Genomic DNA, 13,002 nt, shown 5'->3' with positions numbered 1-13,002 from the left:
AAAAATAGAGAGACAAAATTTTTAAAAATAAAAATATAGACTAAATTCTATATTTGTGAAGAGTACAAGTCCTACGACACATTTTAACTAGTTTTTTATTTGTCAAAAAAAATTATGGCATAATGACTTTACAAGAAAAAGTCATTTTAACTCCCTATTTAAATTTTCAGCTCTTTTAACTCTTAAACTTCGTTGTTTGTCAAATCACCTCTAAAATTAATGCCATGTGGATGCCACGTTAGCAAATTATTAGTTATCTTTAAATGTAAAAATATAAAAAATATTTTTCAATACTTTTAATTTTTTTTAAATTAATTCAATGCTAAATGATATACACATAAACTTTCATGTGAATATTACGTTAACAAAATTAACAAAAGTTAATTTTTCTATCAATTTTGAGTGATTTAACAAATATTACAAGTTCAAAAATTAAAAGAGACGAATAATTAAATAAATAACTAAAATAAATTTTTTTATAAAGTTTCGGAGTAAAATAAATATTTTGCCAAAACTTATTATTCAATAGTTATGATCCAATATTCATCCGAAATGACAAAAGCAGAATAGCACAAAGTTCATCCGAAATGACAGAAAACCCCTGTTGGCTTAAATGGAAAGTTCGGTTTCACTATAAAAGGGTCCCGCAGAGATCAAACAAAGATTTTCCAGAGAGTGGAGGAGAAAGGAAATAAAGAGAAAGGGCGGGGGTTTTTTGAATTAGTTGCCTCCGTTTAATAATTAACTTTTTCCTTGCCTCCCTACTCTCTCTCCAAGATGGACAGCCACGTGGAGCCTACCATCGCCACCGCTGGTCCTACCGCGCTCTCTCCGCCGCGCGATTCTCTTGATCTCATTCCCGTCGGATCCGTCGAGGCAGAGGAGGAGATTGAGACTTTATCTCCTCCGTCCGAGGAGGATCACGACCACGCTAACGGTCAAAATCGGGATCAAAAGCAGAATCAGGAGAACTCGTCGGCGACTGCTGTCCTTACTGATGATCTCAAAAATAAGATCATTAAGCAGGCAAGGGCACGAATTCCTCCTCACTCGCGTTCTTGAAATGATGATCCTACAATTTTTCATTCCCGTTTAATCTTTTATGTTTTCATTTGTGTTGTTGTTTACATGAAGTCTTTAATTCTCTATTCATATGTCTGCATTTGTCCGTATTTCGTAGGTGGAATATTATTTCAGCGATGAAAATTTGCCGACGGATAAGTACATGATGAGTCTGATTAAGAAGAACAAAGAAGGTTTTGGTAAGTGACTAATATTCGCTGCCAAGCATTAAGAATACAGCGTGATTATACCATATGCACAATGCGTTGAAGGCTGATTTCACGTTTGGATAATGATATTATGTTTCTACTTGTAGCCATGATTAGTTTTGCTGTGTGGAAATGACCAGTGATCACTCTGATCACCAACAAGTTAATGTGCAATATCGTAAAAGGGATTAAGCAGATTCCCAATATGCATGGATTTCAATTTTTGGTTGCCTTCACTGTATGGGAAGTTTAAGAATGTGGAGTTGAATTTGGTTTTGAAGTAACTTATGGATAATGATGTATAAAAATTTGTTTGTGGTGATGAAATTGAGAAATAGCAAGTACGTATGTCAAACCCATGAATTTTGCGGTTTTGAGTGAAACCATGAGAAAGTTATCTTTTGAATTTTCCTTAAGCAGTGAAAAGAGTAGTTGATCATAGAATTCCCCTACAAGTGAGATGGGAAGGGCTTGGTAACTGTGTCCAAACTTCTCTCCTTAATAACTGAATGGGCAACGTACTGCTTATATATTATGTATCCTTGTAAGCAGCTTCAACAGTTAACGGTTGCCAAGATTGATCACATAAACCTACTAATTTGAGCTTATATATTTTCTATTCCTCCTGTGTTTTTAGTTCTGGTAATCAGGTTAGCAACACTTTAATTCGTCAATTTGGAACAAAATGGATATACACGTGTCCCTTTTTCGCATGCCTTCATGTCACTTTACCTGGAAAGTGACAGATGCATCCACTTTCAATTCTACTGTCTGTGCATATTCATCTATGTTTGTTTCGTGGACAATTCCAGTGATCAGTTGAAAACCGTTGAAGGTGGAGATAGAGTAGCCTCTTTAGTTTTCTAGCATTGTTGTATGACTAAGTTATTATTTACTTTATTGTTGTTGCAAGGTGAAGCCTTCCTTATGTCAGATTGAAATACCTATTCTTATTATCATGGTATCTTGTTATTTACATGCATATGTTTTATTTTTCTGTTCATTGCAGTTGCTATATCAGTAATTGCGTCTTTTAGGAGAATGAAAAGACTCAGCAGAAGTTATCCATCAATAGTCGCTGTGCTTAAAGAGTCTTCCCTACTTGTATGTTTCTAGACTCTCACTCCTTGTAAAGATAGCCATTTTTCTTATGCAATAACTGCAATATGGCCCTGACTTGCTGATGTAATACGGATTCAAAGGCTACAATTTCAATTCAAGAAGATTTAGAATTTTTTTTCAATTTCAATTTAAAAAGATTCAGAATTTGTTCTTTCTCTCAGCCATTAATTTTTAATTTCATTGAAATGTCCTAGGTTGTTAGTTCTGATGGGAAGATGGTGAAGCGTCGCAATTCTCTTCCATCTATTGAGGTCAGGGACCCTAAGGTATTTCTTTTATGGGAACTTAATGGTTTCATTCTCATATTTGTATCTTTAATTGACATCTAATTTGTGGACCCTAGTTATTCACTGTTTTGGTAGAAAATCTTCCAGAGGATCATTCAGTGGAGAACATTAGGAGGATATTTGGTGAAGTCGGAAAGTACGATTTTTCCCTTATAAAGGAAATGTGCTCATTCCTTCTTGCCGTTAAGTATGATGTTTGTGCTTCCTTGTTTAAATGATTGTAGATTTCCTTTTGAATTTTCAGCATCAAGAATATATCCCTCCGCGATCCACATGCTGTGGAAGAGTCAAAGAAGAGTGTTAGGGTAGATCTTTTGGTCAGCAGCAAGGTATGGAATTGGTTTCTAACTAGTCGGATTATTTTTTGTCTAACTAGTCAATCTTTTGTCCTTTACCCTTCTTTTTCTCTTCTCAATCCTTGTTCTAATAACCTAACCAGTTGTTGCATTTAGATCAGACATGCTTTCTTGAAAATATCATACAAAGTTTTGAACTGAATAATTACTGAAGAGCATTTTTGTGTTATTTGTGGTTTGTAATGAATTGGTTGGCATATTAGCATGCATTGTTATTGTGGTATTTAATTAAGTTTGTACGTAAAATTTATGATGTTTGGTGTCTGTGACCATCTTTGAGTTTGGCATAGATTTGTAAGCATGACAGGTTTTCTTTATAAGAGCTATCTAGAACAGGTTTCTTCCTATATTGTCGTTTAGTTTGAAAACCCCTTGGTTTTGTAACATCCAGTGTCAATGCAATTATGACCCTTTTTGAAATGGATTAGAGAGAAAGATTCCTGATTCTAGTTACAGTTCGTTCTGAAATAGATCCAGTGTTGTTTTGCTAGTTTTCCAAACTTTCAGGTTGGCTATTTTACTTGCTCACTGTTTGTAGCTATACTTTCTTTACATGTATATAGCCTTATTTATGATCTGCTTAATTTCCTGGTTTTGGGTGTAGTTACATGCCCTAGTGGAGTATGAGACAGTGGAGGCTGCTGAAAAAGCTGTAAGTGTCGACAAAGTATTTTAATCAACTGTATTTTTCCTTTTGGGATATTGTAATCATGATTAATTGATTTTGAGCTCCTCTGGTTATGGGACCAGGTGGCTACCTTGAATGATGAACGTGACTGGAGAAATGGCATGCATGTTAAGCTTCTTAAGTGAATAATGGTAATATTCCTGTTTCTTTTACATCTCAAACTTTGGGAATAAATTGGTATTAATGTTCTTCACCTTGTTATAGGGCAAACATGCTCAGCGAAGGCCAGCTTGGAGAGGACCTGACCCTGCTGAAAAGAACAGCAATGCTCGAGCATCTGATCAAACGGGAGATGATGAGAATAACGCCTCAAATCAGCATCATGAAGGTTTACCAGATGATGAGGTAGGCTCTAAATTCCACTAAAAAATGGCAACACTTCCTCTATAAGTGCAAGAATATGTGGTGAATTAGAAGGGCAGGCATACAACACTGTTTATTTTATTTTGGAAGAAACGGATGAAATAAATTAAATGGATGTTGAATGGCTTGTTTCTTTTTATTTTTCTTGAATTTGGCATAGTGGAGTTTCCATATTTTACTCTGCAGACTTAGTTAGAACTAGGCATGCATTGGGAACCATTCTCGTAGGTAAGTAAAAGATTGTAGATAAGTAAAAGATTGTCTGGGTTTTTAAATATTTATATTGTCTGGGTTTTTAAATATTTATTTGCTTTCTAATCTTAGGATGGCGAGAATTTGTCCAAGGAGAAAAATGGGCATCGACCTAGAAACAGAGGACGAGCAAGGAAACCGAGAACTCGGGGTACAAATGGACTTGGTATCAGAATATCCCACAGTTCTAAGCTCTTTGTTTTCCCTTCATTCCCATATGATAATAATTTGCTTGATAATATATTATGTTATACAGGCCATGGAACGACATCCTCATCTCATGCCATTGAACCATCAAAGCCACCCCCAGGCCCTAGAATGCCTGATGGAACGAGGGGATTCACAATGGGACGCGGACGACCACTGGTTTCTAGGCAAGGCTAGTGAGCTGTGATTTTGCGTCTGGTATAATCTTGCCTAACGTGTTGGTTATTGTGATTGTGGAATTGTACAGATGTGGAAAGCTGGAAGCGGGTTTTCTATTATATTGTTTCGAAGGCTAAGTTTTGAAACCCAAATATGGATTATTTACTTAGTGATGCTGTTAGCTTATATTTAAGAACTGGCATCGTGATAAAATTACCACCTACATGGTTCTTGTTTTTGGATTATGTTCATATCAATTAAATTTTTAGCGAAAATAATTTGGTTCTTTATCATTGGATGCACAATATAATTGATTGTTCACTTCCAAGCAGTGAGGATCAATTTTCTTGTTCATATATTAATAAAATATTAAAAATATATTTTATATAAATATTTATACATTTTTATAACTCAATTTGAATTGAAACGTATCTTATATTATTTAAATCAAACTTGGTTTGAGTCCGACTGTTTGTGATGAAAACTTTTCATGCCCAAATTCGGCTCACCAATGACAGGTTTACTTTCATCCAGGAGTTGTGGGAACTAGGAAAGGGTTTTATTGATCTTTCGTCCTGGCATGCCATGTATGCCTTGATTTTGTTACATTATTTTGGGGTTTGTTCAATAGCAGACGGTTTTGTACTAATAACTCTTAAAACTATGGGAAATGTTTTATCATAGTGAAGGATGATATATATATATATAGATTGAGATGGTGGTATAAATTAATTAGGTTTTAATTTAATTGAAAAATGATAAATTTTTTATAAGGTAATAAATAGGGATAAATATTAAAATTATACATGAATTTTGCTTCAATGTGCAATTTAATATATGAACTTTAATTTGGTATAATTATACACATAAAATTAACTAAATAGATTTGTCTAGTTATGGTTCAATTTTTATTTGTTTTTACTTTGATTTTATGCTTGTAATTATACTCTATTTATAATTGTAATTTTTTTTTTAAAAAAATACATAGATTTCAACTAGATCTTATTATGGGTCGGGTCATCTGTTCAAGTCTGAATACCCGTTCGAAAAATTGAAGGATTTGGGCAAAAATATAAATCTAAAAAATGGGCTTGGTTAAAAAATAAGACTCGTTTTCTAAACAGGTCAAGCATCAGATAGAATTTTTTACTTGAGCTTGGCCCGAATCACATGTGTATATTTTTTTGTATTTTCAATTTGTTAAGAAATATTTATTTTAATATTTTTAGTGTATTTAATATCTTATACTTTTTAAATTAATTTTTATATATAAAATAATCTAAAAAAATAAAATTATCAGACTTAAATTTAATATTTTTAATATGGATTAAGCTTTAGTAAAATTTTAAATAATTTTTTAAGTCTGGCATGATGTTGTTAGGATTTCATATGGTCCTTTATGCCCTTGGCCTGTAAATGGACCTTTATGAGCCTCTAAAATATCTTTTAGGTTATGCCCAATGCCCCTGTTGGTCTTATACATGTGACCCGCTATTAGGAAAAGAATTGAATAGCTAAATGATGGTGTGCAATATCAGTCAACCATAGACCCCCAGTCACTGGATCTAATCCTCCACGAAAAGTAAGAAATTCCGCATATTTTGACCACTTCAAGGTAAAAAATGGGGTTGCTCCCTCGGTAAAACTGGGATAAAGTTGAGCCAAAAGATCACGATTCAAGATAAATTCATGGGGAAGCGGGATCTCTTTAGGGTCTACTCCAGCATTTAGAAATTGGTTTATCGGTAAAGATACATGTACTTGATGCCCCGCCCAAGAAAGGGACCCAAGCCCCAGTAACCCTGCTAAATGGTGATTCAACATAGATTCTACATATTGGAACCAAGCTAATTTTGGGGCCACTTTGTGATAATGGAACCAACCGGCAAAAAGCATTAAGGCCGCAAAGACCAATGCACCGATTGCGATACAATAGAGTTGTAATTCACTAGTTATTCCAGGCCTAAAAAAATGAAAATAGAATTATGTATCAATCGGGACCAACCTAGTATCAGGGTGGATTATAATATTGGGGCCCAAACGTAAGCAACCCATAGATAATCAAATGTCCATAGATTCAAATGTCCCCACGCGAAGGGCGCGTCACGCTTTGAAACCCACAGTCTCCACGTTACCGGTGTTTACGAGGTATTTTTCCTTTTTAAACATGATCAGTTATTTTCTGTTGGTCTTTTTTTTTTTTTTTTGCATCCACCATTTTTCAGTTAATTCTGTCGAATGGCCTCTAATCTCTCCTTCAAATGAAAACTTCAGTCATGCGATCTCATTCATCATCTTTAACTCTACACCATTTCTCTTATTCGGGACTCACTCCACCCCCAAAACGACGCACCTCCCTCCCCGTTTCATCTCCTCGGTTCTGCGTTCCCGTTACGTCGAGTTTCTACTCTCCTCTCAAGTTACAGATCAAGCGATCCAAAAATGTACAGGACCGAAGGCGGCGATCCGGAAACGATGTTGTTAGAGTCAACGCCACCGATGATGTAAGCAATGACACTTTTTTCAATTGGTTTCTGAAATGATTTTTATTATTATTTTGGTTATTGTTTTAGGACTCCGTGGGAATTTCTTCGTTTGATGACTGGACCATTGAAGAGGATTCGGTGGCAGCTTATGTGCATTCGTCAGATAGCGATGGGGATTTGGTATTAAATTCTTTGTCTGATGAGGATTTGCCACTCGAAGAAGCTCTAGCCAAGGCTTCCCGTCGGATTGCTTTGCGTGGAAAAGGCCTAAAAAGACACAAGCAAGCTCCTTTTTTTTTATGAGTTTTCTGATACATAAACGGTCTAATTTTCCCCCCAGTTCCTTGTATTCTTCTGACTTTTGAATTTTAGTCCTACTGCTTTTAATTTCATGAATTTACTCCTTCTACTTCCCTGGTTTAAAAATTAAAGTGTTATTGAATTGATTATGTGTTAATAGTGTTATGATTTGGACTTTAATTTTAAAACAGGACTAAATTTCAAAAGTTTGAAGACTGCAGGGACTGAAAACATAATTAAACTTACATGAATTTATACCCTTTTCAAGGCTTTTGTTGACGGATTGCTAAATTAATTGCAGGATATACCCTGGGATGATAATGAACTTGGCTCTTATAATCTTCCTGACAATGGTTCTTTTACTTGTGGATTGGTGTGGATGGAAAATTGTTAGGCTACCTTTAGCGCCATTCTACTTGACTTCCCCGTTTTTGATATCTTTGATCTTAGCTTTGTGTGCTGGTTATGTTGGTATCCCATTGCTTAGAATTTTTAAGTTTTACCAAATAGTTAAGAAAATAGGGCCAGAAAAATATTTGACAAAGAAGAGGACCCCAACGATGGGTGGACTTTTTTTTATACCGGTTGGTATAGCTGTTGCGAGATTTGCAACTGGTTTTTCTTCTGCTGAAGTTGGTGCTACTGCAGCAGCAACCTTGGCATTTGCTACAATTGGACTTCTTGATGACGCCTTAGGTTCCACCAAGCAAAAGAGCAATGGTATAGATCCATTGTTAAGGCTACTTTTGGAGGTAGCTACATTTTTCCTTTGCCTCTTTCTTTAATCATATAAGTTCCATCCTTGTCACTTTAGGCGTTGGTTTTAACCTTTTTTGGCTCTGATCTTGAACTGCTTGTCATTACAGGCAGCTGTTGGGATTTGGTTTTCATTTTGGTTGGATTCTACACGTTTATCGTCACCCTATGGCATGTATATCTTCTTGTACCTAATTTGAATCAGATTTATCTGATGGTAACTCACATATCTAATCTTGTGCCAGAAAATTTATGACAAAATAACAAGTTTCCTTAACTTTTCTTTTGGGAAAAAAGAAAGAAAATAATTTGGTTAAACTTAGTGAAGGAGAGTTATCATACAAGAGCTGTTAGGGGGAATTGTAGCAGTTATATGAATATAAGAAAAGAGGTCTTTAATGGATGATTGCTCGAGTAAATAAACTACCATTTGGTCTTTCACATTTCTTCTCCCATTGCTTCAGTTTATGTGTTAGACTGTTGGTTGAAGACTATATTTCATGTTGTGTTTAATGCTCAAATGATGCATTTGGTTTTCTCTTAAACCATTTTTAACTTTTATTGCAGGAAAATGCTGGTTCCTCTACCTGCACCGTTGGGCCTGCTGTGCTTGGGAAAATTTTACCTATTGTTGACTCCACTTTGTTTTGTTTCCATGGGAAAGGGGGTTAACATAACAGATGGTCTTGATGGTCTTGCTGCTGGGACTGCTTCATTAGCTTTTATTGGAATGTCAATTGCGGTGCTTCCAATATGCCCAGGTTAGTATAGATTCCTTTGAACAAGCAAATATCGTTAGTTTGAGATGTCGCATGCATTTATCGTCTTTCACAGCTTATTCATTGGCTATTGCTGCAATAACATTTTTAAAGACACATGATTCCACTTTTGAGTTGCATCATCCAGATGACGTGCAAAACAATATTTTAAAGCCTACTCCTTGATTTGTTGAAGTTTTCTGACTTCTTCCATTGTTTTTCATCTTATCATATTTATTAATATTTTATTATTGCATCCAGCTTAGTGAAACACTAAAATATGATTGTAAATTTTAAGCTTCTCTTATGCTCTTTACAAGTATTTACCTTCTTCAAAACGAAATGTTATTTCTCCATCCCCATCAGAACTTAGTGTATTTGGGACAGCCATGGCTGGGGCCTGCATTGGTTTTCTTTTCCACAACCAGTACAAAGCAGGTGTAATTATGGGTGATACTGGATCATCGGCCCTCGGTGGCGCATTAGCTGCAATGGCCGCTTGTACTGGAATGTTCTTTCCCTTATTCATTGCATCTGGTTTGTTTGTTTTGGAAGCATCATCAGTTGTTATGCAGGTATGCTATTCAAGTTAAATGTCTGGATCTTGTGCTATTTTCCATTGCCTCTAATTATTAGTGCATGAATCAGTATTTGTTCTAAACATGTACTATGTAGTTGCTCTGAGTTACCCTCATTGATTGTGTTATCGGTTCAACTTTCCGACATTGCATAATACATCATTGCTGCAACTATGGATGAATGTCGATGATAATCGACTCTGTATTTTGTCAGGTGGTATACTTTAAAGCAACTAAACAGTATCATGGAAGCGGGAGTCGGTTGTTTAAAATGGCACCTTTGCATCATCATCTAGAACTATGTGGACTCCAAGAGCCAATGATTGTTGCTGGTGCATATGCTGTTTCCTCTGTGTTGGCTTTATGTGCTGCTTACATAGGCCTTAAATCTGCATAATATCTTTACATCATTTTCACCCCATCTTCAAATTTTGTTCCCCTTAGTTATATTAGTCATAAAAAGGTGTTCTTTTCTTCCTCTCAATATTTCTGAATCTTTTATTCAAAATTTCCAATTTTATGTTAACCCTAAATACAAAAGGCTAAATCAGTCCCTTATAAAGAGGTTTGAATTAGAAAAGGGAATAAATCTACCCATTGTTTCTATTTTATAATAAGTAACAGTGGATATCTGGATTTTTTTTAAGTCATAAATTAACTAAAATAAGATGTTATGTTTAACCGACCACAACATGTTGCTTTACCATAAATGCCCTTTTCTATAAAAGTAACACTTTTCTTCTTAATTTTTCGATACTTAATAGTCATATTAGATCTCAATTAAATTTGAAACCGAATAGAGTTGAATATTTAAATAGAACTAAAATTCTCCCAACATTATTTTTTTTCATCCATGTGGTTAAAATCTCCTTTTTTTATACAATCTTAGAACTACCTATAATCTCGTCCCAATCCTTAAATATAAGAATAATGCATTTCAGCGCACTCGAACCCTCGTCTTCCTGCACTAGTAATAATAACGATACCAATCGAACTAAGATTCAATCAATAAAATAAAATAATTTTAAATATCTCAGCTTTACCATTTCAACCAAAATATATTTAATTATCATATTAATTTTTAAAGTTTTATTACATATATTTATTTTAGTCAAGTCTACCATAATCTAATTTTATTTAAGAGATGACTCAAAATATTGTATTAATTTTGGGCCGAATAAGAATAATTCAAGATTCATATTGGGCTTATACTAATATAAGATCTTTAATTTATAGCCATTTGGGTTGATGTTTAGAAATTTGTTAAACCCATTTAATAACAGGAACTCGTCTAAAAACACTATGCCCAATCCAATTTCTAAAAGCTAAGTAGTATATAAACGTTTTTGATAATGACAAAACCCTAATTGAGAGAGGGCCGTGACTTCTTCAGATACTATCTTTCCCTCAAAAATGGTTACTTTCAGGGTAAGTGGGCAACGCCTTCTCTTTTCTCAGATCAACGCCGCTACTCCCTCTATTTCCCTCTTTTAGCTTCACAAATTTGATAGCGATTTTAGTATGTGATGTTATGCTTGGTTTCGATCCGTTCGAAATTTTCTTTATTGCATTTTGGCTAGAAAGTTGTTAGTAAATATGGGATTAAAAACACTTGTTTTTTACTGGTTTAATGGGTTTGTCTCAGCCATTAAAGGGAGGAGTGTTGCTTTAAGCTGTATTTGAATTAATATGAGAAATGAGAGAAAAAAAGAAGAAAAGTTTGATTTTGGTTTTGGTTTTGGTTGCAGTTTCACCAGTACCAAGTTGTTGGAAGGGCTCACCCAACAGAGAGCGATGAGCATCCCAAGATCTATAGGATGATGCTCTGGGCCACCAATGAGGTTCGGGCCAAATCCAAGTTCTGGTTAGTGATTATTTTCATGGATTTTTTGGTTTACTTTATTTCCCATTTGCTTTATGTTGACGGGTTTCTGATTTTTGTGTCTCCTTTGATGTTCATTAGGTACTTCTTGAGGAAGCTGAAGAAGGTTAAGAAGAGCAATGGTCAAGTCCTTGCCATCAATGAGGTATATTCTCAGTGTTATTCCTTTGATAATCCACTCTGTATCAAGTGATTTATTGTGGGATAATGTGTGGAAATTTGAATAAGAAACGCATCCTTTGCATTATTTTTTATAGCTAGTGTGTGGGATTGCCAATGTTTAGCTCATTACTCTTCAATTTACACTGGAGATTGTGTTCTTAAGCTCTTTAAATTTGTTTTGAGAGCAGCAGGGAGCATAGATATCCAAGAAATATCTGATTTTAAGGCTTTCTTACTGACTTCGTTTTAGAAAATTGTACTTTGTAGCTTATTCATCTTTGTTTTGCTGATTGTGATTGCATTAAATGATTTATTTGGTCACATAACTTTTTGGGGTTTCATATGTAAGACTGAATTCGAAAAGCAATTCCTGGAATTAAAATTGGATGATTTAGGTTTTCTTTTTTTATCCCTATCTCTTTTCTTTTCTTGCTGACCAGAATTCATTTACTGGCCATGTGGTGGAATCCTTATCCAGGAAAAAATTGCTGTAGTTAGTGATTGTATATTGATCATCTGTGCACCCAAGGCAACACAATTTCTGATGCATTCTTTGATATTTTTTCTAATGCCTGGTATCTAAATCAAATTTCTCTGCAGATATTTGAGAAGAACCCTACCAAGATCAAGAATTATGGTATATGGCTCCGCTACCAAAGCCGTACCGGTTATCATAACATGTACAAGGAATACCGTGACACTACTCTAAACGGAGCTGTTGAACAAATGTACACTGAGATGGCTTCTCGCCACAGAGTCCGGTTCCCATGTATCCAGATTATCAAGACTGCAACTATCCCAGCCAAGCTATGCAAGAGAGATAGCACCAAGCAGTTCCACAACTCCAAAATCAAGTTCCCATTGGTGTTCAAGAAGGTAAGGCCGCCTACCAGGAAGCTGAAGACCACTTACAAGGCATCAAAGCCTAACTTGTTTATGTAAGTTCTCTCATTGCAATGAAAAGAGAGTTGATGTGGTTTATAGTTCTAAAATTTTTGGTAGTGAACGTCTGTCAGTTTGTTGATTGGATATTGTTTTTCATTTGAGAAGCCTAGGCCACATCTGACTGGTTGAAGTTGAATTTTCTTTAATTTACTATCACATTTTGTTTACTTCGATGAGCTGGTTTGCAATGTTTGAACTTTATTGGCCAGGGTTTTTGTTTCTCGAAGGCAATTAGGATGCTTTAGTAAAAGAAATTGCTGGCTTTATTTCGCAAGTTTTCTAATAAATTTGATGGTGAATCATTTTTTGGGGACTTGAATTTGGTAAGTTAGGCAATTGTTCTTACATTTGGGTTTGAACCTAAGCAATTATTTTTGTTTTAAGGCTTGAATTTTTGTTTTGTCCAAGTTAAATCCCAAAACATGGGAAT

The 13,002-nt window shown here is 35.0% G+C and overlaps 2 protein-coding genes and 1 pseudogene across 5 annotated transcripts; all 3 read left to right on the top strand.

The window, feature by feature from the left end:
• The first annotated feature begins 584 nt into the window (after nucleotides 1-584).
• LOC107913804 (la-related protein 6A-like) lies at nucleotides 585-4,995 on the top strand (annotated as a pseudogene).
• Nucleotides 4,996-6,780: 1,785 nt separating this feature from the next.
• Nucleotides 6,781-10,163, top strand: LOC107914875 (phospho-N-acetylmuramoyl-pentapeptide-transferase homolog). 3 transcript variants are annotated; one of them, XM_041102830.1, is made up of 8 exons: nucleotides 6,781-6,853; nucleotides 6,980-7,209; nucleotides 7,279-7,472; nucleotides 7,793-8,243; nucleotides 8,358-8,422; nucleotides 8,815-9,008; nucleotides 9,372-9,580; nucleotides 9,798-10,163. In XM_041102830.1, exons 2-8 carry the CDS (start codon nucleotides 6,982-6,984, stop codon nucleotides 9,978-9,980), a joined length of 1,524 nt encoding a protein of 507 aa, XP_040958764.1. In that variant the 5' UTR covers nucleotides 6,781-6,853; nucleotides 6,980-6,981; the 3' UTR covers nucleotides 9,981-10,163. The 3 variants fall into 3 exon arrangements, with proteins under 3 accessions (XP_040958764.1, XP_016699412.1, XP_040958765.1); XM_016843923.2 differs by having other exon boundaries at nucleotides 6,813-7,209; XM_041102831.1 differs by lacking the exon at nucleotides 6,781-6,853 and having other exon boundaries at nucleotides 6,898-7,209; nucleotides 9,393-9,580.
• Nucleotides 10,164-10,860: 697 nt separating this feature from the next.
• Nucleotides 10,861-12,739, top strand: LOC107913780 (60S ribosomal protein L18a-2). 2 transcript variants are annotated; one of them, XM_016842410.2, is made up of 4 exons: nucleotides 10,861-11,011; nucleotides 11,332-11,447; nucleotides 11,547-11,610; nucleotides 12,228-12,739. In XM_016842410.2, the coding sequence occupies exons 1-4, from the start codon at nucleotides 10,997-10,999 to the stop codon at nucleotides 12,567-12,569; spliced, it is 537 nt and encodes a 178-aa protein (XP_016697899.1). In that variant the 5' UTR covers nucleotides 10,861-10,996; the 3' UTR covers nucleotides 12,570-12,739. The 2 variants fall into 2 exon arrangements, with proteins under 2 accessions (XP_016697899.1, XP_040958763.1); XM_041102829.1 differs by lacking the exon at nucleotides 10,861-11,011 and adding an exon at nucleotides 11,023-11,102.
• Nucleotides 12,740-13,002: the final 263 nt, after the last annotated feature.

This window comes from Gossypium hirsutum, chromosome D10 (assembly GCF_007990345.1).
Source record: "Gossypium hirsutum isolate 1008001.06 chromosome D10, Gossypium_hirsutum_v2.1, whole genome shotgun sequence".
Taxonomy (NCBI): domain Eukaryota; kingdom Viridiplantae; phylum Streptophyta; class Magnoliopsida; order Malvales; family Malvaceae; genus Gossypium; species Gossypium hirsutum.
The sequence above is the reverse complement of the archived record's forward strand: the minus strand, read 5'-3'. Positions and strand labels throughout refer to the sequence as shown.